The sequence below is a fragment of the Prinia subflava genome, chromosome 16, assembly GCF_021018805.1.
Source record: "Prinia subflava isolate CZ2003 ecotype Zambia chromosome 16, Cam_Psub_1.2, whole genome shotgun sequence".
NCBI classification, from domain to species: domain Eukaryota; kingdom Metazoa; phylum Chordata; class Aves; order Passeriformes; family Cisticolidae; genus Prinia; species Prinia subflava.
This window is the reverse complement of record NC_086262.1, coordinates 6,647,418-6,670,321: the sequence shown is the minus strand read 5'-3', so window position 1 is coordinate 6,670,321 and position 22,904 is coordinate 6,647,418. Positions and strand designations below refer to the sequence as shown.

The 22,904-nt window shown below is 37.2% G+C and overlaps 1 protein-coding gene across 1 annotated transcript in view; it reads left to right on the top strand.

The window, feature by feature from the left end:
* The window catches only part of GABRG2 (gamma-aminobutyric acid type A receptor subunit gamma2), a 65,147-nt gene that overhangs the window by 28,089 nt on the left and 14,154 nt on the right, over positions 1-22,904 (top strand). The window contains exons 5-6 of the mRNA XM_063413462.1: positions 2,251-2,333; positions 3,025-3,162. Coding sequence (XP_063269532.1) covers positions 2,251-2,333; positions 3,025-3,162 — 221 coding nt within the window. The remainder of the gene's footprint in view (positions 1-2,250; positions 2,334-3,024; positions 3,163-22,904) is intronic.

Sequence of the window (22,904 nt, the reverse complement as noted above, 5' to 3'; positions counted from 1 at the left end):
AATGTGAAAGATCTTTGAATTAAGAAGATGGTAAAACAGGAGCTGTTACACACATCAAAGGCCTTTTATTCTGAATTGATTACAATTTAACCAGATGAAGCTTCACCATGAAAAAGCAATTTGTTCCTCAAATATCTTAGGCAAATAAGATTTTGCCATCCCAGCACTGAATATTTAACTCAAACCAATGGATATGGTCCATTGCACCAAAATTTTCATGGATCTGAACTTGATATGCTCAGCCTGTACAGGTTCCTCAGTCACATGTATAGTTTTAAGACAAATTACCTTTTCAAAAATTAGGTTATGCATATGTTATATATAACAACTCAAATATCATACTCCAAATGATCATAAGATACTTCCTAAATGTGAAAATCTTGTGTTTGTGGGTTTTTTTAATTCTTTTTCTTCCATGTGATATAATATTCGGGTTTATGTAAAATATAGATAAACACAGAGATTTTTCAAGAGAATTTATAATTTAAAATGTGAGTACAGAATCAAAGGTACCTAAGATTATCTGAGTTTTAGACTTCATTTTGTCAAAGTTTTTTGCTTTTACTTTATTTGGTGCCAAAAATAAAGTTTTGAAGAAAAGTACACTCATAATCTTAATTAATAGATGTGAGGCTTTGGTTAAAACAACCTTTTAATGTTGCAACTGTCTGAATTACAAAAAGGAGTTTTACTTCATAGTTACTTTACATTTATTGCATATTGCATTTCCAGAAGAGATAACAATCAGAATTGAAATCCAGTGCAAATCTAAGTTAGTCTGGAAAAGATGAGCCTAGATCCACTTTAAATGTTAAATTTGGACTTCACTACTGGTCTGTTTGGATTTTATTACCTTTCTCTTCAAATTCCTTGGTTTCTCTCACTAGAAAAAGATGTTTCTGGTGGAACTTGGAAAGAGGTATCTGCTCTGAATGTATATTTAGTTGTGCTGGTGAGTCACAGCAAGCACCAAGGATTCCACCTCGATTAACCCAGAAATGAAATGTGATCGTATCCCACCGCCAGGGTTCTGTCCTGAACAGGGATCCTGAAGGGTTGGTTGAATTTTCTCAGCACTTCCCCCAGGTTCAAGAACCCCCCTGCCCAGCAGGAAATCAAGTCTCTGTGGTGCTGAAGATGTTGAAAATGAGAAGGGGAAGGGAAACAGGGAAATCAGATTTCTTCCTCAATCCCTAATGCAGAAAGGTTGTCTTTGGACTCCATTAACTTGGTGGTGCCAGCATTCCTCTGCATCCCACAGGGTGAGACTCAGGATCATTTGCCCATAACAGCTTCCTTCAGGAACCTGGAGAAAAACCAGGGCCCAGAATCAGCAAAGACCAGAAACCTACAGCTTTCCTAGAGACACCTCATGGAACAAATATTTTACCCTATCCTTTCATTTTTCCATCTCTCACCCCACCTCTTCCCTCTCTTCCAAAGTCCAAGTATCCTGCAGCTCATGGCGAGGCTGGGAGTGAATAAAAAATGGTAGAGCTTTTAGCAGGAACACCAGAGGGTACATTTCATCTTACTTGGGATTTCTAAAAGTTGTCTTTACCTGAGCTTAGCACCTACACTACCTGAGTTATCATCGAGACTCTCTTAATATTCAGTGGAGACAAACACCTTTTGGTATATTTTTCTGCTGATTAAATTTGAATGTCTTATTTTGGAGTGAGTGGAAATGTATCCTCAGAGCACCTCTACACTAGCTGTGAAGGGAGTCTGGATGTCTGTCTTGGATGCAGATGTCTAAATTTGGACTCCTATCCATCATTTCTGAAATAGAATTTTTGTCATGTAAAATACATTTTCCTAGTGCATTATGGCATGTTGTGACACAAAGATTTGTCACTGCTCATGAGATGACCTGTATATCTACTTATGGATTTGTCAGTTGTGAGTAATGCTGCCATTTCAGATGCACAAGAACAGAACTTTAATACCTTCTTCCATTACACAGTCCAGAAAGTTGATGATCAGGGTCTATGGAACCAAAAAAGAAATATTGCTAAGCAGTAACCACAATGTCTTCCTATGCTTAGAATATTCCAATAATTACATAGATAGCAATAGTTTACTATATATATGTGTGTGTATATCTATATATAGATATATAGATATAGTATTTTCTTATTTTTTAGGCAGTGTCCATATTAGTAAGAATCTTGCTTTGCTTGCCATGATGTCGCTTTCAGGACAAGCTTCTCAAGTGCATTCCCTATAACCTGATCTCTTTCTTCTCAGGCTGACAATTGATGCTGAATGTCAGCTACAGTTACACAACTTCCCAATGGATGTTCACTCCTGCCCACTGGAATTTTCAAGCTGTAAGTAACATGCTTAAAAATATTCCTTTTTCTGACCCACACTGAACTTATTATAAATTTATTTTTATGTATTGAGTCAATGAAGGTTATGTTCTTTATTAGACATACCCCCCTGGTTTTCACTTTTATTTTCATCTTTTTTTCAGTGCATGTATCATGTATGTTCACAAATATCATTAAGGACTGCTATAAAAAAAAAAAAAAGTGGAACCTATATGATTAATTTATGCTTATGAGCATAAAACAAGAAATGAGCATGAAACAAGAAATTTTTAGTTTCAGCATCAAGGTATCCTGGCTGTCCACTTTCTTTCTGTGCATGGGTGTTTTGCTATTGCACTAGTTGGAGTCAAGAGTTTGACATTTTGCAGTTAGATCAAGATGTGAATTCCTGGTCCAGCTGTAGATGGATCAGGAGGATGGGCAAAATTACATTTTATTGGTCCACAAAAGTGGAAAACCTATTTTTTTAAAAATTTATCTCAAGTGCTATTATAATATATAATTAATAAAATGTGACATTAAATAAAAGGCACTAGTAAGAAACTTGAGAAAAATGTATCTATAATTCACCAGCAATATGCTTCTCCAGTTTTCTCCAGAAATACATAGCAGTATTTTTACTCCCCAAAGCACCCTGAACTTAGCAGTGGCTGTGAAACAAAGCCTTCTGTATTTCCCTTGCAATCAGATGGGTACCCCAGAGAGGAGATCATTTACCAGTGGAAGCGCAGCTCGGTGGAGGTGGGCGACACCCGCTCCTGGAGGCTCTACCAGTTCGCCTTCACAGGACTCCGAAATACAACTGAGGTGGTGAAGACTACTTCAGGTAAGACAGCTGAAGGGTTCCCCTCCAGGTTCAGTCAGGATTTTATGAACACAATTAAACCAAGAAATATATCTCTGGTTAGATCTTAGCATTTACTAATTGCACTGAACAATTACAGGCTTTTTAATATCCATGGAACCACCCAGGCTTTGGTGTTTCTGAAGTATTCACAGGAAGAAAAACTAGTTGTTGTCTGCTTTCCATTCTTATCCTCCAAAAAAACCCTCTGACTGTCAGGAGAAAACAACTACTACAAAGGGTGGATGGGTGAGGGAACTGGCACTGCTTCTGTGCAGAAAACAGCAGAACTGAGCCACTAAAGGATGATCTGACACTGCACTGAATATCTGACAATCCCCTTCCCCCTGCCAGACACAGAAAGTAAGCCTGCACAGAAATTAAACTCAAAGTTTCAACCTCTTTACTACCACAAGAGGCTACAAGTTTATTTTGTTCCTTAAAATAAGGCACATTCTATTCTCATTAAAGAGAGCAGCCTTACAAATCAGAGTCTCAGATGGCTTTCCTTCATAATTCTATCTCCTTGGAAACAAGCAGTGGAATTTAGAATGACAAATGAGGAAGTACTCAGTGTTTAATAAAAATACAATTTTAACCCTACTAACTAAACAGAAAAATATATTTTTCTAGACATATATATTGTTTTATTTCTCAGTGGAAAGAAAACCTGTGACAATGAGGAGGGATGTAAAGAGGAACTGCATATTAATATTCTTGTATGTGCATGATATCTCTTGTCTTTCATTTCTTACTTTCAAAAAGAACAGTGAAATGTAAGCAGCTTGGGTTTTTTCAGGCTGCTTCCAATTTTTACCTTACTTTATAGTTCTGGCAAGTATTTGAATTTAAATTCAGACATCTATGTTTATTCTGACTTTATAAATACCCCCACCCATTTTATTTCTAAAAGGCAAGCCTTGCTGTTATATTCCAAAAGGAAAGTGAGATACTCCAGAGTTGAGAGGAGCCTGCTGTACATATTCACAGGAGAATAAACAAAGAGATGGAGAATTAATTCAAGTTCCAACTCCTGAATCTCTGGACATTAAGCACCAATGATGTGTTCAGTCTCATGAGCAGGGCAAAACCAGAATGCAGCAATGTGTGCCTAATGGTGTCTTCTGCCATTTTAGCCAAGAAAGGTATTTAGTCAAGTATTCAAGAAAGCATTTAACTTTTCTCATTTTCTCAGGAAAATAAACATAAAGGTGCAAGAGGACAGGAGTGCAGCATGTTTGTGAGCCATAGCTGCTGATAACCACCATTACACAGGGCTCTCAAAACAGAAATATGAGCAGCAATAAATACATCTCCCCTCAGACAGCACAAATGGCAGCATTGCACCCAAGTGTGCTTCCACTCTCATCCTGCCCACGTTGAAAACTAACTATATTTCAGCCTTAATTTGAGTTTCTTCTATTTGTTATTGTCTTTAATTTTCTGCTTGAGCCATTCTCTAATCAACTCTTTTTTTTTTGACCTGAGATAGAAAATAATAAAATCTTAACATGCTGCAAGTTTCCTATTCCCTGATTGAGTGTACTGGTGACTCAAAAGCATTCTCTAATGTTCTGTTAATGTGAACAAGGTGCATACAGGGAAATAAACAGTAAAACATAAAAGACAAAAAAATTTCTTTCTTGTGCAAAGAGAAACCTTGTTTTTTCAGTGTTTTGTTGTTCAAGCTTTTAGTACTCACCTGGAGTGCTCCCATAATGTAGCATCCATAGTTTTTAATATGATGACACACACCAGTCCATTTTTTATGCATTAAAATAAGGTAATTAGCAGCTAGCATGCATTTTAAAGCAGCAAAAAGGCGTCACTCAATTCCTAAGTTGAAAAGTACATGAAAGGTACTCAGCCTGCTGCTGCTGCTTTCACAGGCCTGCGGTGTAAAAAAATTTGCAAAAATGTCCAGTGTAGGTATTTCTTCTGCTGCAGTTACCCTGTGTTTGATTTTCATTGCTGCTCTTGTTTTTATAACCACAGATATGCAAAATTAGAATTTATTTTGATCTAGGTGCAGCATCTAAATAATTAGGAGGAGTAGAAAAACAGCATAATGGTTGACATGAATCTGGTTTATTTCCTACAAATATTTTCTTAAAGCCAACAGAGCCTAAAGGGTCTTCATACCTTCTTTAAGTGATTTATTAGCATGCTGGCAACTACATTAACTCCAGTATTCCTCAGCCAGACCCACACTCTGCCTATAATTACACTCTTAGCATGCACGTATTTTCCATAGTTTCATGAACAGTAAGGACAAAAAAAGATTCCAGGTTTGATAGCAACCTAGGTGCAGCCTGAGTACCCAGTTAAGTGTTTGAGTACCCATGCAGCTAAAATAATCTTGACACTTTATGCAATTACTTTCAGTGCAGAATTTCAGTACAAACTAATGCCAATGTTTTGGTGGAGATAGATTCTGAGGGACAGTGGAGGAGGCAATGGAAAAAATAATGAGATGTCGGAAAGAGGGCTATATTATACTCCCACAAACTCTTCCCCAAAATTAAATTTAGGTGAAAAGAACCCCAGAGAAACCAGAACACAACGAAGGGGTGTTAGATACAAAATTGAACAGTTGGAGAACAAAAGCATCTTGAGGCTTGTGTTAAGGCATTTGAAACAGGAGTAAACTTTCCATGTCTTGATTTACTCAGTTTCAAAACAAATTCTTGTTTCCAGCTTTATACCTCCCAGCAATCAACAGCTTCTCATCCTTGAGGGCTATGCTTGCTTTGTGTCTGGAGAGAGAATCAGGATGGCTGAGATTTGGCCATTAGAAACTGCCCTACTCTCTTTCTGTTGAGTCAAAGCTGAACATTTGAGCTGTGGGCTGGGTTATGGGCAGAGAAGGACAAGGCTTGTTCCAGTGTAAACTCCCTAAGACCTGATGGTCTTGCTGAAATTAATACATTTATCTGCTGCTCTTCCTTTGCACGCACTGTACAAATACAGGATTAACTCAAAGGGCCAGATGTCAGAATTCTGTCCCTTAGTTAGCAAATCCCAGCAACAGCTGAAAAAAGCCAACTGGAATATTACAAATCATCCCTCTGCTTCTCTTATCTGAAGTAAGTCATCCTGAATTACCAGTTTGTTTCTCTCCAAATTGAACATTCACATGCAACTTCAATTTTCTTACAAAGACACTGACCAAGCAGTAAGAAATTACTTAGCAAATGGAATCCACTGTCTAGTAATAGTGGTGACTCTTAAAAAAAAGTTAACTGTAAACCTTCTGCCCTATAGACATTTCATTAAAATAACTAAATAGTCCACATACATTGCCTGCATATATTTTTTGCTTTTTCACTAAAATCTACCTTGTGTAAACAGCATTGGTTTTGTTTAGATTATTGCCAAGAGAGTACATGTTGAGACTTAGTGTCATCAGAGTTATATATACTATTACTATTGACTTCATACACTTAGAAACTGAGATGGGTTTAAGATATTTTGTAATAATAATGTATGTTAATAATCACTGCTCAAAAAGCATGTATCTCATTAAGAAAAGACCATTTCTTGTGGGTGACCTTTTTGCTCACAGTGTAAGGCCCCATCCACTGAATGCAATGTGATTCTCCAATAAAAAAGGGATGAACTGATGGAAAACTCTTGAGAACAAAAATTCACCAACTTGCAAAATTTGGATGCTCACTGCTACGAGTAGTTCTTACAAAGAAAGCAACAAGTGATACAGAAGTATAAGATTTGCAAAATATAATGCACACATGGATTATATTGAGCAGGACATGTTGCACTTTGGGAACAGGAAAATAGGACATTTCAAAAATTTTAATTAGTTACTTTATTTAAAAAGGGAAAGATTGCAGGAAGGAAATAATCAACTGCACAAATATAAAAACATCAGTAGCTTTGCAAAAAAAAAAAAGTTTGCGGGGCTGTAGTAGTCCACAAAGGACAAAGGATGTGATATTATTGCAAAAACCTGCCTCTGGGATTTATTACTCAGCGTTGTGTGTAGACTTGGGAAAAATATTCTCTGTGCTGCTCTGTGAAAAATGTATGTGAAATGGTTGCTGCATTCTGCTTAATTAATAAAAAAATCACTTTTAAGTGCAATATTTTGAGAAAGACAGAGTAGTGCAGGGGAACATAGCAAGTAAACAGCTTAGAAAACACGACTTACGGAAATACTTGGAAATATGGAACTAGTCTGGAAGAAAATACTATTGATGATCAAAGGAGTAAAACAACCATACTGTTTTTAAACTATGATGATGATCAACGCTGGTAGAGAGTATTTAGGAAAACAATGGAAACCCTAAAATCAGAGAGTTTAGGAAACCATACCACAGACCAAGAGGAAAGGAGTAGCTTAAATCTTGAAATTCTTTCTATCAACAGTTTTCCATGAATTTCATACAACTCCTAGATAAATTGCACTTCTACTCCCTATTCCAGTTGTTTTGAACATAAAAAATATTGTACTATGCAAAACAGTTTGTAAATGTTTAATTAGTCAGGACAGATGGAGTTTCTGGTATTCCCAGTTCATTTCTATGACTGGGTAGTTCCTTTTTTTAGACCAGACATTGTCTACTGCTTATTTACAGAGCCTGCCTTGAATTTTTTATTAGATACAAAGGCATTATAAGACTAATAAATAGCAATTCAACAAGCTGCACAATAGCCACAAGACTGGTCAGACAATATTTGTAAATACCTTTTATCTTCTTCCTTTTCTATGGTTTAGAGAGCTAATTGGAGCTGTGCAATAGAAACCGTGCATTGCTCATAATTGATAAACAAATCAGTAATTAAATATTCATCTTGCTATGCATCTATTAAACCACAAAAGTAAATCTGTCTCTGGTTTCTATTTCATCAGGAAAATACGGTTAGGGCTATTACTTTGTGGAAGAGGATGTATTTTCAGGCTTTTATACTTTATTTCAATGTTATATCCTAATGAATTGAACTGTTGGCAGATATGCAGTCCCCAGAGGTTTCATAATGCTCAAGAAACCCCAGGAGTCATCTTCTGCTTCTTTATTAAGGCAAAATATGACAGCTGCAAATTCGATTTGTAGATTTGCATTGGGAAATAGTCCTGACATTAAAAATGGGCACAAATGGGTTTCCACTGCACCTAGAAATCCCTGCCAGCCCCACACACAGCCTCAGGTTCTAGGATGGGTTGACTACAGCATATGGCATTGCCAGAGAGATCCCTCTGAGAGCTCAAAACATTTCCTGTCTGAAGATTTTGATCTAGTGAATGGGTACAAGGTACTACTACCTGCATCTTGCTTTTGGCAAGTCTAAACACATTTGTATCCGCTTTACAGAGGAGCAAATAATGACATAAGCTGTAAGTCAGAAATTCCAGATGACTTTTAAAGTGTTCTGTGTGTTGTTATTGTTCTCCTTATGGTATGGGAAGGTATTTATCTCAATATCCTTATTTTTGAAAAAGCTATATTAAATTATTATCTCAAACATGCTTGCTAAAAAAATACTGTCTCTGTAGGACAGTGAAACATTTTAAGTAGAAGGCAGACACAATCAACTGAAAGCCCTTTTTTATGTTTTCTGCCTCAATTGAAATCCTCAATTCTAAGACAATATCCTTAAGATAACCCTAAAACTCCTTAATAGCTACACCTTAAGATTTTACTCCCATTATGAATAGCCACCTATCCTAATAAGAGAGTCAGCAAGGAATAAATACTTTGTTTATAAATACTTTTTTTGTTTCTTATTCAAGCTCTCCCTTATTTCAACTTGCATGAACCACATTACTGCCTCCAAATATCATCATTTGCAAGAAAACACAGGAGGAGTTGAATCATTTGACTTTCATATAATACCATTAAAAAGGGTTACAGAGAGTTCTCTGAGCAGGAATTCATCTATGGTGGCAGCTTACAACAGTTTGATGCTGTTCTTAGGGGATAAAAACCAGGCTAAGGTAACAACATTTGCATATTCTTTTGGAGAATAATGGATAAGAGATATTTCTAAAATGTGAACAATAAATTATTCCTAAAATAATCCACATACTCCTGCTGGTCAGTCATGCATCAAACCATATTAATTAATGAACATTTACTAAAGTTTAGCTGTTGAATAATTGGTTCACTGAAAATACTCTACATTTCAGGATCATGTCTTCAAAGAGTAAAACTGAACTACAATTCCCTTCATTCCCTGTCTTTTGTATATTCTATATTACTTTCAGTTGGTTAAAAATTTACATGACTGGATAAACAAACTAATTCAGTAAACAGGCATTTTGAATCCTCCCTGTCATGCAGACTTCTAAGATCTATGAATGTGTACTTTTTTAGAACTGCAAAATCAGACCTCCTTAGTGCCATTTATCCTTATATAATCCATGTAGAGTCAGACAAGGGACAAACCAAAGGATTCCCAGGACTCTGGACAATGAAGAGCAGACAAGAAGGACAGAGGCGTGACCTGGAATGGCTGGGAAGGGCTCAGGGCAGTTTGAATCTCTTCTGTGCTGCTTCAGCCCTTGGCTAAAAATCTTCACAGTTGCCTTCCCACGCCTTTAGTCACTCAGACACCTCTCTGTTCACCCTCTGCTCCATAGTTCCTTTTTAAATCACCCATCCTGTGACAGCAGAGCCATAGGAAAACCAAGGCCCTCTCAACAGCACGGGCCAAGGCCGTGGAATTCGACACAAATGCCATATCCAACAAAAAAGTGGAGCCAGGCAATAGAGATAATTAACAGCCAGGGTTTGCCTGGTTTCAGCTCTGTGCTGGTTTCAGTTCTGGGCACAATAAAAGTGACCTGGCCAGTGTCTGTGGCAGGGCAGCTGCTGGCTGCTGGGAGACTCCTGGGAGAGGTGTGGGTGGGAGCAGGGACAGCCACGGAGCCAGGACTGGCCCTGCAGGGAGATCCCCTTCAGAGTCAGGGCAAAAAGCACCCCAGCACAAAGACTCCTGCACTCTGCATCTCTTTCACGGTGAAGAATTAGATCTTCTGGGTTTAATAGACAGGAAAAAACCAAATGCTATTCCTAGGGAATCAATATCTTGAAAATTCTCACGGACAGAGAATCTGACTTTTCTGTTCAGGTTTGTATCTATAGAGATTCAGGTTTAGGCATTCAAATCCACCTGCTTCTACCTTATCATATAAAGAGTTGAAAGGCTCTTTGATGATTACTTTTCATCTTTTGAGAGAGGTTAAAGACTTTCTCCAGATTCCAGTGACATCAATTCAGCCTTTTTTTTTCCACTCAGTTTTTCCTAGACTCAATGTCAACAGACTCACCTCAGCAAAACAAAATCATGACTGTCCCTGGAGAAAAGGGAAAATCCTGAAATCCTCCTCATAATAACTCCTCAACTGAACAAAGATTCTTGAGGGTCAAGGTCTTTTCCTGAGTCTGTCTTTCGTAAGGTTTTCCATATCTAAAAGCATGCTTGCTAGAGCTTAAACAGAGCTTCAGAAAGGTCAGATAAGGATAAAAAGAATTAATATACAAGTAACCAGAGAATAAGGGATAATGTGGGATCTTACAAGCATTTTCACTGAACTTATTGCTGGGTAATTACAAAAACACAGATGTTACGAGCAAGATTGGTTTTGCATTAAATATACTTGTGTAGATATGATAGAACACTGCCTTTAAATAATATTTGTTCATTTAATAGCAAGAAAATTATTAGATCTTTTAGGATATTTGAATTATTAAAAAGACAGAAAAAACCAGAATTTTGAATGTTTCTAATTTTATGATAAAATCAGCAAGTTAAGAGGGTGAGTCTATGTCTTAAAACACTTCCTGGACATAACTAAGCATAAAAATTCTTGCGAAGCCTCTTATGCCCCTGTGAATATATTTTCATAAGTACTGGTGACTTCTTGAGACAAAGCATATTATCCCAGCTCCTTTCTACAATTCCTGTTTGGCAACGAAATTATCCTGCTCTAGCTACTGAATGACCTTCAAAAACATCACAAGAGAAAAACATTGTAATGTCACTCTTGCCAGTTGCAGCTAGATCTAATTATAATGAATTGCAGGGAGAAGTGTTTGGTTCAAAAAGATCAGACCAGGTGATGTAGAAAGAATAATGTATAGTCACGATTACTTCAGAATTAAAATAACTCTAAATATTAAGCATTTTAAAATAGGTAATAAGTATAAGTCATTGATAGAAATAAGTATTTTTTTGTGTTCAAATAACTAAACAAACTAAATAAACAAATGACTAAAGTTCAATCAATCCTGTGATAAATCAGAAGATTCCTGAGCACTTCATCCTTTCATCTGCAGACTACAAGATAATCTCTGTAGCCTATCAACTGATCAGTGTAGGACTGACAGTCAATTTCTGTACTGATGATTCACTTCCAGACCCTTTTTATGTCAAAAAAAGATGTTTGCAGTACAACGATTATAAGATAAAGTCTTGGACATTTTCTTCCCTTGGCCTTATTTTATTATTCAGCATCTTCCTCCTTTCTCAGAGGAGATAAAATAATTCATTAGGATGTTTGAAGATGAGGACAGCTTACTGTTCGTAATGTGTATAGTGTAGGGATAGTTCATTTGAAATAGATTTAGTCTTGCCTGGGGCAAATATATGTCCTAAATAATAAACATATTCCTCTAAGGCTGTTCTTACACAGTTAAATCCCTTCACTTTCTTTGCAAATGCAATTTCTAGTTTCTCAAACCCCTGTCATTACACTGCATTTTCAGTAACCTACTTATCTAAGATGCTGTTTTGTTTATGCCACTGTATTTGAATAGATATAATTAAAAGGCTGGTTGGAAATAACACATACAAGTCTGTGTCACATGTAACAAGAGCCAGGCAGCATCCATGGGGAGCTAACAATAGTCAAATCCATCCATATATTAAAAAAGACATGAAAAAGAAAATAAAACTAAAATAATATCACTTACTTTGAAGAGACCTTCACAGTGAGCTTTAATTGTTAATTATTTTTATCAAATAAAATGGGAGAAACAAAAAGAAAATACACTAGGGTGTTACGAAAATGTGTACATGATATACAAACTACTGAAACTCTGTGCTGCACCTTGTGACTACAAAATATTCTACTTACATTTTTAGATACAGGTTACCTCTAATTCCAAATTCCATCCTACAACACTGACAACACATCCTCACAGAGGAATGTAGTATCCTAACACTAAGCATGGTGGTAATGTTCAAATAGCTGCCCTCATCATTGTATATTTCTCAGACATTAACTCCCTCATTTTGTATTGTTCAAGCAAACTCTGAATTGTAAATAGTGTGTGTTTTAACATTGCCTTTTGAAACAAGGCATAATTGCCCTCATTTCAATGTACATTACAGAAGCTAAAAATATGCCACTTATCTCAAAAAGTGATACAGTCTATTAAGTGAGTTCTCTGCTACACTCAAGAAGATTACATAATTAAGGCTAAAGAGCTGCAGGATAAAATTTATGTAATAATACTTTCTTGTATCATGCCCTACATAGGAGAATTTGAAAATATTTTTCAAGACTTAATGTGTAAAGTGCCACCCTTTGTGTGTCTTAATGCTAGAGACAAGAAATGTTTATAAAACTAGTCAGTAATTGCTACATTTTCTTTTTTGTCAATTGTTCCAAGAATTGAGAAAATGATGAAAAAAATTGACTAATGCAGATAATGTGTTGTTGATTGGAGCTCAATTTCTTCTGTTTTAACCTGAGAATGTGACTTTGAAGAGGAAGTAGAGTCACACTGTGTAGGTACCAACCCATCATACAGAGCTGCTTCCATTCTTGGTGCACAGGTTAAAAATACCCCCAACACCTCATTCCCTCTGCCTCCCTCCAAAAGTCCTACAAGGGTTCACACCCTACCCACTCAAATACAGAGAGCAAAATCTATTTGACCTTAACACTCCTTCTCTGCTCATGCAAAATGCAAAAACACATAGTCAACAAAGAATAAGCATTGATTTATCTTCAGCTGCTACCCAGTAATACTTATGCAAAACTAGAAGAAAACAAGTTTGAATGATTTCAATGATCCTTGTAGTTCATCATTTCCTTTCTTATGTTATGGTAGCAAATGTCTGGTCTGAAACAGAGCTAGCAGACTGTCCTTGCTACAAAACCCTAAGGTGGAACAGCAATATCTTGGAACTGCATGTGTTGGCTTTGGTCATCCAGATGTGAGAGCAATAACCAGGGCATTCATGACAGCAAACTCCAGTTTGCTCTAGTGCTAAAGCTTTGATCTAAGAAAGAGAGTTTTTGAATAAATCTATTATTTGATTTCATCTTGGAAAAAACAAAAATATTACTGGATATGAAGAAAATAAATAATTTTCTTCCCATTATTATTTTGAAAAACACAGATTGTCAACAACGATATGACAATGTTTTGAGAAAAACTAGCATTCTTTCAAGTGTAGGTATAGGAAAACATGTGAGAGAAAAAAATGTACCTCTGGTGTCAAGAAATGCAAAGAATTCTACAGAAGAATTTATTATTAGAGAATAATGCAAAGAGTAAAAAGCTAAAATCAATAAATGTATGATAATCATCAGTATGCCTATCTGAATGCAGTGCTGCACAGACTACCCATGAAAAAAAACTTAAAATACAATATAAAAATAACTTTAAAGGAAAAGTAGTTTTTCAGAATGCAATGAAGAGTATTAATTTTATGACATTTAATTCATTTACTCTGGAAATGTAAACTTGGGAGATTACAAACTCTTTGTTCTTTGAGATAAAATTCCTATGATAGTGGAATTATATTCCAAAACCAAGGTTGCTAGCTTAAGGTAATACAAATGAACAACAAATAAATTGTTTCATGTTGAGAGCTGCTTGAAGAACTTTGTTTACATCTGTATTCATGTTTTCCAACATTCATTTGGCCTAAAAGTGTTTTCACATAGAGATGTTAGAATCAAGAAACAAGGAGGAAACTACATCAGTAAAACATGTATTTTTCAAAAAGTACCATCAGTCATCTTCTTTTGAACTTCTAGAAATAATGAAATGTTTAAAATTGATCTGGCTGGAAGCTGCTGGGGTGCAATTTGAAAACACTACTATTATTGACACATTAAAAACTGAAAGTCATGTTAAAAATTAAGCCTCCAAGTTCAGTAGAATAAAAGAGAGTAAAGCAGTATTTCAATGCTCTTTTGGTTACTCTTTCTCCCCCACCTGCACATGAACAGCCAAGTGCATCCCAGGGAGCAGACCCTGCTGCTGGGCATGGCAAGGTGGAGGAGCAGGGCTGCAATTTGGGAATTCTGGTTTCCTGAAGGAAACTGGATGGCATCTCCACACCTACATCACTTCCAGGAAACTCATGAGCCCCTTCAAAGCAAATATTTTGTTGTGTGTGAGAAGTTAATGTTTGCAATTTCATTGCTTTGCCTCTTGGGCTTTGAGCATCCTTCTCTCTTTGTGGCATCTGAGGTGACAGCATGACTGTCCCAGAGAGAGGGAATGACCACTGCATCATTTCTGTCACACCACCCTGGAGCCTGGCAACCTCTGTAGAGAGACAAATGTAAAACACTTTGAAAGACTCTTTTGAGCATATCAGCCTTTTCTGATGCCTGTCACTTGTTGCAGCCTTACCTCTCTTTTACAAACACAGCACCCAAATTTCTAAAACATTAACCCAGGAGACCCCATGGAGACCTGGCTGCCAGGGACATCACAGTACCTGTGATGTGTAGGGTGCACCCCAGCCTGCACAGCACAGCCCAGTCCACAGACCCTCACCACACTCCTGTGGGAATCCCAGTGCATCCTTCTCCGTGTGCCACACACTGCTTCACATCCAGAACTGCCAGGTCATCGTTAAAAGCTTTCCAGGACATAATATTTCCAAATGTTAAAAGAAAAAAAAAACTTAAAGACATTACCCATGGGATTCACATTGTTGTAACCTCACTTTTAAGATATTAAAAGGTTGCACTTTCAGGCCTGAAAACACACAATGTGATGGCAACACACACTGTGACATGGAATGGGGACTCCCAGGGGAACCTGTTCTGTAGTAGCTGTGAACTTTTATCCTGAATATGTCTGTTTGAGAAATAAATAGTTCTTCAAAGGTCTCCTCTTGAAAAGAGTGAGCCATTTAAATACCTTGTAGTGTTTGGACTAGGGTGATTACACACACCTAGAAGCTCTGCCTCTACCTGTGAGGCTGGTAACTGAAGTTTCAAGATCCTTATCTGTAGTCTTTAAAGATTTTTTTCATGTCCTAAGCTTGATCTATTTGACTTCAAATGGCAGTACTGGCCATAAATTATTCATGATTTGTAGCTGTCTCTTTTGAGGCATGATCTTCAAACCAAGCATCCTCTTCATCTCTGTTCCTCCCTTCAGGCCTGTTGCATGCAGGCCTGTGGCCTTACTCTTGGTATTAAGTACAATTTTAGAACATCATCTCATTGTTTGCCATTTTCCATAGTTTCTCACTCTTTCTTTCTTAGTTTCTTGAAGATCTTCTATGTTTTTAAAAATCTACATTTATTTACTATTTTAGTAATAACCTGTTTCCTTCTACTTTAGTGCCTTTATTTACTCTCTGGTTTCAAAAATCCTTTCTTGCCCCCTTCTAATAGCTAAAGAGATGGTGGTTTTAAAGGCTTTTTCTTTCCTTCAACACTTCCACTTTCTACCTGATGTCAGTAATATCCTCCTAGAAAGTTCAAGAGGTTAAAAACACACCCAAACACATTTCCCATCTCCTTTCTTAGCACATAAATAACTGTTCTATTAGAGCTAGGTTTTTTTCCATTTCATTTCCTCACCAATCACACCTTAGACAATTTTGTAACACCTACTTTTGCCAGCAGATGTTTCTGCTGTTACCTGTTAACTGTGATTGTGAACAAGATTAATTTGCACATTGCTGAAGGTTTGCACCTGGCTTCTGCAAGACAAAATACTTAATAAAGCAGAAACAGTTTGGAATCTGCACACAGAGCAGGCCTTGTCCTCAGGCAAACTGAGAGCAGGAGGATGAAAATCATGTTTAGCTCTCAAATACTAGTCCACAATAGTCTCTTCTAGAAGAATGTCGCAAATTGAGAAGTAAATATATTTATCATATAACACTAAGATATGCTCTGGAATTCCTACACAAGAAATTAGCATTAGAACTCAGAAAGGTGTGTGAACATCCTCTCTTCCCACCTGTGTGTCTGGGTAAGCCACGGGTTTCTGAAGAACTTAATACATCAACAATTAACATGCAAAGCCAATTGGGGGAATTCCTTGCAGATTTCTGCAAGCTTTTCAACACTCAAAGCCTTCATGATAAACCCATGAATTTTTAAGCAACAGAATTATCTTTGCTATGTAATTTCATTTTAAGGCAAGATTCAACAGAGGCAAGTGAAAGAAGTTAAAAATGCCAGCTGTATCTGTCACTGATAAAAGGAACAGAAAATTGTGGACTCTCTCTATGGCACTATAAGCTCTATAATCACTACCTGGTTTATGCACTTACTCAGATTGTAATTAACTAGTAAATGAAACATTTGGTTACTCTTCCACTACATAAATACCCTTTAAGAATCAAAGGTATCAGGAAGTTCAGAATTACCACAGTCATTCAAGAAGCCATATCACTGAGCATTTCATCATATTCTGAATATGGAAACATTTTTTAGTAAAAGGTGCATCCAATTCTACACCTCAATTACATAATAAAAGACTCATGCACTTTTCACTTTTATTATTATTATTATTTTTGCAAGGCCCAGTGTATGGCAGATTTTATTACTTTAAAAAATTCCATTTTCTGAAGCTTCTTATAATTTAGAGGCATCATCTTGTTTCCATGTTGTATAAAAACTTGTTCAAAACATACAGTCTGGCTTATTTCTGGCATCCCAGAACCATGACAAGGCATGAACATAAAACTGAATGGAGTTTTATGAAGTTCCTTGCTATTATAAGAAAAATGTGTTTGGAAAACAGCAGAAAATTTCAGAACAACTTTATAGCACTGACTAGAAGCTCTGAGTTTAAATAAGAATGTTTGTGAATATATCTTTGCTTCTTTGGATGAATATGCCTACATTGTTACTTTTCTGTATCAAAGGAAACAAAGCAATAGTAATCAAACATTTTTGAGTTTTCTTTCATGTGAGAAGCTAAAGAAAAATTATTGTATAATTATAAAAATTCACAAATTTTACGTAACTACATAATTATCTTGATTTCCCCTTTTCAACATTCATGTTAAATTTTCCCACATGAGTTTGGAGACGACTCTCCAGATGTGGCTGGACACAGTATGGATGTGTTCCAAAAGAGTTCCACGGGCTGAGGGAAACTGCTGTCCCCCAGCTGGTCCAGCAGAGAAGGGGACAGACCTGAGATCTCTTGCTGCTGCCTCAGTGTCCTGGTCAATAATCCACTCTGACTCTTTGACGTGTTTTTGGCTACAGTGTTTTCCAACAGGACAACTGACACTTTACCATGTATCTTTGTTGGGCTCATGTGCTCAAAGATATTTTCTTTTCTTACTGAGCTCTCTAAAGCCCACAACACTTGGTAGATGAGCACACTGAGTTGGGTTTGATCTGTGTAACTTTGGCTCTTTGATATTTTGCCTTCCAGGGTCTCATACTTGAGTGAAATTTAATCTTTTCTTGGTTAGTTGAATTTGTTTCTGGGGGAGATTAAAACTAAATATCCACTGATGAGATATCCTAAAATATTTAACAGAAGCTAAAAATAAATGGAATTGAAACACTAAAAAAAGAAAAAAAAAGAAAAAAAAAAAAAAGAAAAAAAAAGGAAGAAAGGTCTACCTAATGCTGGAAGCTGAGCAATAAAGCAATAAAGCTGGATGTATCCCTCCCTCCCAGCACCCCTTGGGCTCTTTGTTTGTGGTGCTCCTCCCTGTGCACCCACTGGAAGGGAGATGCTGCTGTTTGAGTGGTGCTTCCTTGTATAAATATTTCTCCTGCTGGGGCGTTCAGACAGAATGAATCTGGGAAATCTGCAGCTCCCCTGCAGCACGTTGCCTACACCCACTCATGCCTTCTCTGCTCCAGAGGGGGAGTAGAAGGAAACATCAGGTTTTATTGCAGCCTCAGGTTATGTACTGCTGCCTCCTGGCCCTGAAAACAACTGGAAACAAACCCAAAGAATAAATGTACTGTATCTTCCAATTCCTCTTCTCTCCAAATGAAAGGCATTCAGAGGAATTCCAGAATGACCTCTGCCATGCAAGACAATTCACAAAGATAGAAAAGCAAATCTGAGAAGGGATGTTTATGAACTACATTAGTCATGTGCAGTTATTTCAGCAACCAGGACTTGCACAAAACTCAGGAAACAGTACTAATTTTAAGAGAGTTCTCCAACATATCTTTAAGACTGTAGTTATTTAGACCAAAGTTATTAAATATTTTAACTTTTTTTTCCTCCTGGCATGCACCAAATAGGCTTGTATCTAATTTCTATTAGCAGCTTTAACATAGACCTCAAAGTTTAATTTCTTTAATTCCCATTTCTACATCTTGCATTTCTCTTATTACCCCTGGACTTGCTCAGACTCTCTTTTCAGACAAATCCTTTGCGGAGTTATCTAGAAAGTCCAGATATGTAAACCCATTATATGGTATCAGTCTTGTGCTTTGCCACCCCATAAAACAAAAACAATCACCATTTTGTGCTTTCTTCTCAGACACAATCTGCTGAAAATTTCAACATGATACAATTTACATAGTTTTGACAATCCTTCCTCCATGCCATTTCATGATTCTGATCGTGTGTTTGAGCTAAAGTACCAGGGATGTGTTGTACCTCATGCTTTGAAGTACAGAAACAGAAGTTATTTCCAGTTCTCCCTGCAGCAGGCAGGTTTGGATGCTGTCAAAGTGGTTATTCCATCTGGATACCTTGAAATGAATGAAATATAATAAAACATTTCTTAGTTGCTTACATTGGTGATTGAATTATATCAAAACCTGTATTGTTATGGCAATAGGTTAAATAATCAAAATTAAGCAAGTCATTATTTTAAACATGCACAGATCCCTGCTATGGGTGCATAATTTTCTTGAAGCAGACAGCTTTGCTTGAGGTCTTCAGATAACAACCAGACAGCCAAAAAAGCCAAGGACACAGGATGTGTCAGGCACAGCAAAATTCCTGACAGAACAGCACCCCAGCTGCTGCCTGGAAATGGTGACTTTCTCTCCTTACTTGAAATTTCCTGTCACCCTCACATTGTCTAGTCTCTGAACTGGATGGATTTCTAATCACAGTGAGTGAATGACTCCTGAGCATTCAGAGATGTGATGTTGTGCTCTCATCCTCGTTGATGCTTCCTAGGCAAGGGGGCAATGGGAAAGACAGCAGCAGGCCCTCTCATTTGAAGATTATTTGCACACTGGAGCATAATGGTTCACTCCAGAAGCTGCAGCCTATTGCTGCTGTCACATCTGAGTGCTAATCCTGCACACTGAAAACCTCCTGTGTTTGCTAATACCAATATAATAGCTTATTCACCTTCACAGACAAGGAAAAAAACCTGCTTGTAATTATGTCACAAACTAGGAAAAATATATAGAGTCAGTAACATTCATTTTCCTTTCTGACTTCTGGCACTCACAGATGAAACCTTAGAAACAAACACACCTAAGTCTACATTCAATCCTTCAGCACATTTCCACATACTGACATTTTTCAGCAACAAAAAAATTCTCAGGCTAAATCTTGTCTCTGTGATTTGAAAGAGAAGGTGCAGAGAATAGATAGATTTTAATTACTGCCTAGCGTCATTACATTCTTTCCTCCTATAATTAGAAACTAATGAGACATGGAACACATTCTGTCAAATGAACTGAGAAAACAGCACTTCAAGTGGAATGAGTGGCCAAGGACCAAAGAAAATCCGGAACTGTTGGGCAGAAAGTCATGTCATACATAAAGAAATTTCATTTGCTTGGAAGAGTGTAATGATTCATCCCATTTTGCAGAAGTTTCATCAGCTGAGATTGTCATTTCACAAACATAAACTAATTGCAGCTCTCCTCTGCCTGCTCCCACAGGAAATCAAGGTGTTTAATGTCAGACATATTAACACACAGACATACACCTCACTTCCTTACTTGTTAAAAACTGCACAAAAAATAAAAATAAAGCACAGATCATCTCCCATCCCCTGCCCTCCATCCAGCTGTGCAATGCAGTTAGGATTCATCCCTTGCAACATAAATTGAAAACCAGGCTTGCAGCTATCTGAATCCCAGAGATAATCTTATATAAATGGACTACAGAGCAAGCTTTGTCAAAATCTTAATATTGTTTTACCTCATTGCATAATCAAACGATAATCACAGCTTAGAAATGGATATTAAGAATTTCTATTATTAGATTTTTTGGGGATATCACTCAGTACAGTTGCTGTGCTGTACCAGCAATGGCCATGGCTCTCCCCATTGTTTATGTAATGCCAGCAGTCAGGTAGGGAATGGCACTGCTTCCATGTGCAAGTCTCTTGAAAGGAAATACCTGCAATGCCATGGGATATATTCCTTCTTTGTCCTAAAGGCTAAATATTTACACCATTTTACTTCACATCATGACCTCTCTGTGACAAAAGTAGTGGTATTTTGCAGATCAACCCCAGAGGGAAAGAGATTACTGAGCATTTTTGGAAAGGAAGAGACTCAATATTTTTAAACCCTCTGGCCCTTATAGAGTTTAAAAATCTGTCAGTGAAAGAACAAAAAGCTGTGAAGGACAGAACCAATGAAAAGGGCATTTGGCAAAGAATGAGATGAGGAGAGGTCTCATGCTCAGATACCTAGGGAACAGTGTTCCCTCTGGTTTTACCTTTCCCCCAGACTTTTCATTTCTAGCTGTGGGAACAAACAAATCTCATACATATCAGCTTATGATTGGTACTGTGATTAAATTTCTGTCTGTATGAAAATGAATTCAGTCATGTGCCCAGTGATCAAATACTTCATCCAAAATTATTTTCCTGCCATATATGTAAAAATATTGCACTGTAAGAGGGAGTATAATTTTATCATGTTTTAGAGGTACATTGGTACTGAACTTGACAGACTTACGAACTTTCTGATCTGTTGGAAAATGTAAAAATAATAGGTCATTTTAGGTTTCACACAAGATAATTATTGGAATAGGTTAAATCTGAATCTTTATAGAAAATTGTGTGTATAAAACAAATATCATGTTTTCTTTCTGCCACTGTAACAGCGTAAGACATCTCACTGAACTGTATCTGCAGGCTGACTCAGTTCCCTCACCAAGACAGTAAATTCCAGCAGAACTCCAAATATAGACCCTGTCAAGGCAAGAAAAGAGGTGGGCACAAAAGGCAAATGAAGATGCATCAGGACAAACACACCAGTCTCAAGCTATTTACATGATTTTTCATCCTGGACTAGAGCTGCACTCTGCAATGTAATCCACAGTCTGGCACTGCTTGATTTGGTAGAGAGGTCTGATTCCTGTCTCTCATTCTCCCTTTTTCCTACCTTTTCTGGGGCAGGGATCTGTTTCCAGCCACTGCTGAGCAGAACACACACCAGAGCTCTGGTACCAACATCTGACAGGAAAGAAAAAAGGCTTTGTCAGGTTTTTTTTTAATTTTTCTTTCATTTTCTCTGCTCTTGCAGCAGGTTTTGGGTAACCTTGCTGCCCTCCAGTGTGCCAGGAGGGCACACAGTGAGAAGGAAATCTGCTTTACAGGCAATGCCACACAAGTTTACCAATGAGTTATTTTCTATTATTGCAGAATATCTGTGTAAAATGGCACCAAGCCTGACTCTTTTGTGGAGAAGGATGCATTTGGAATCCTTTTGGCCCCATTTACTATTATTTTTATAGTCTATACTAATCCAGCAACTTTTTAAGAACTAGAGAGGTTTAGAAGCTCCTATAGGAGATGTTCACAGACATCATGCAGCACTGTTTTAATGGTGTTCCCATGTACTATGACTAAACCCAAGAAAACACATCTATTCCATCAAACTACCATTTAGCCATTCCTTCTTTTAAAACAAACCCAGAGTACTAGCTGTGTTCTCTGCCCAACAGAAAAGGAGACTGCTGGCCATGCTAACAGTAAAAGAGAGAGAGAACAAGGATGTATCTATTAGCTATTTATGAGGAAAAGAAGATAAATTCTGCTGCCACAGTTGTTCTTCATTAACAATTAATGCAGTTTATAGTCATTACTTGTAGCAAAAAGGTGATGCTACTTTGGGGATATTTCTATCACACAGGAGTTGGTTCAGTCTCTAAAAGTGCTCCTCTAATAACAGACACACACAAGTCAGTTGTGCCATTTCAGTGTTTGTAGAAACACTCAATGGAAAGAATAATTAGAAATTTTAAAGATCCAGTTTTCCTCTGGCAGACTTGCAGGCTTTTCTCATTTCTATTCTGAGGTGACAGTGCCCTCCTGTGGCACGAGATTTTTTTATTTGCTTTTTCCCCTACGTATACTCCATCCAAATAGATGAACTGGATAAAGTTTCCCATGTAGAAGCATGCCATTTATGTATATACTTGTTAATATGAAGTAATTTTGAGAAAAAGTTCCATTTCTATCTATATTTTCACATGTCTCTTTGAACAAATATTTTAAAAAGTGTTTGCTCTTCTCTGTATGGTTTCTGTGTAAATTCAGGGGATATTGCCCATTGGGGATGTGGACAGCTGGTGCAGCTC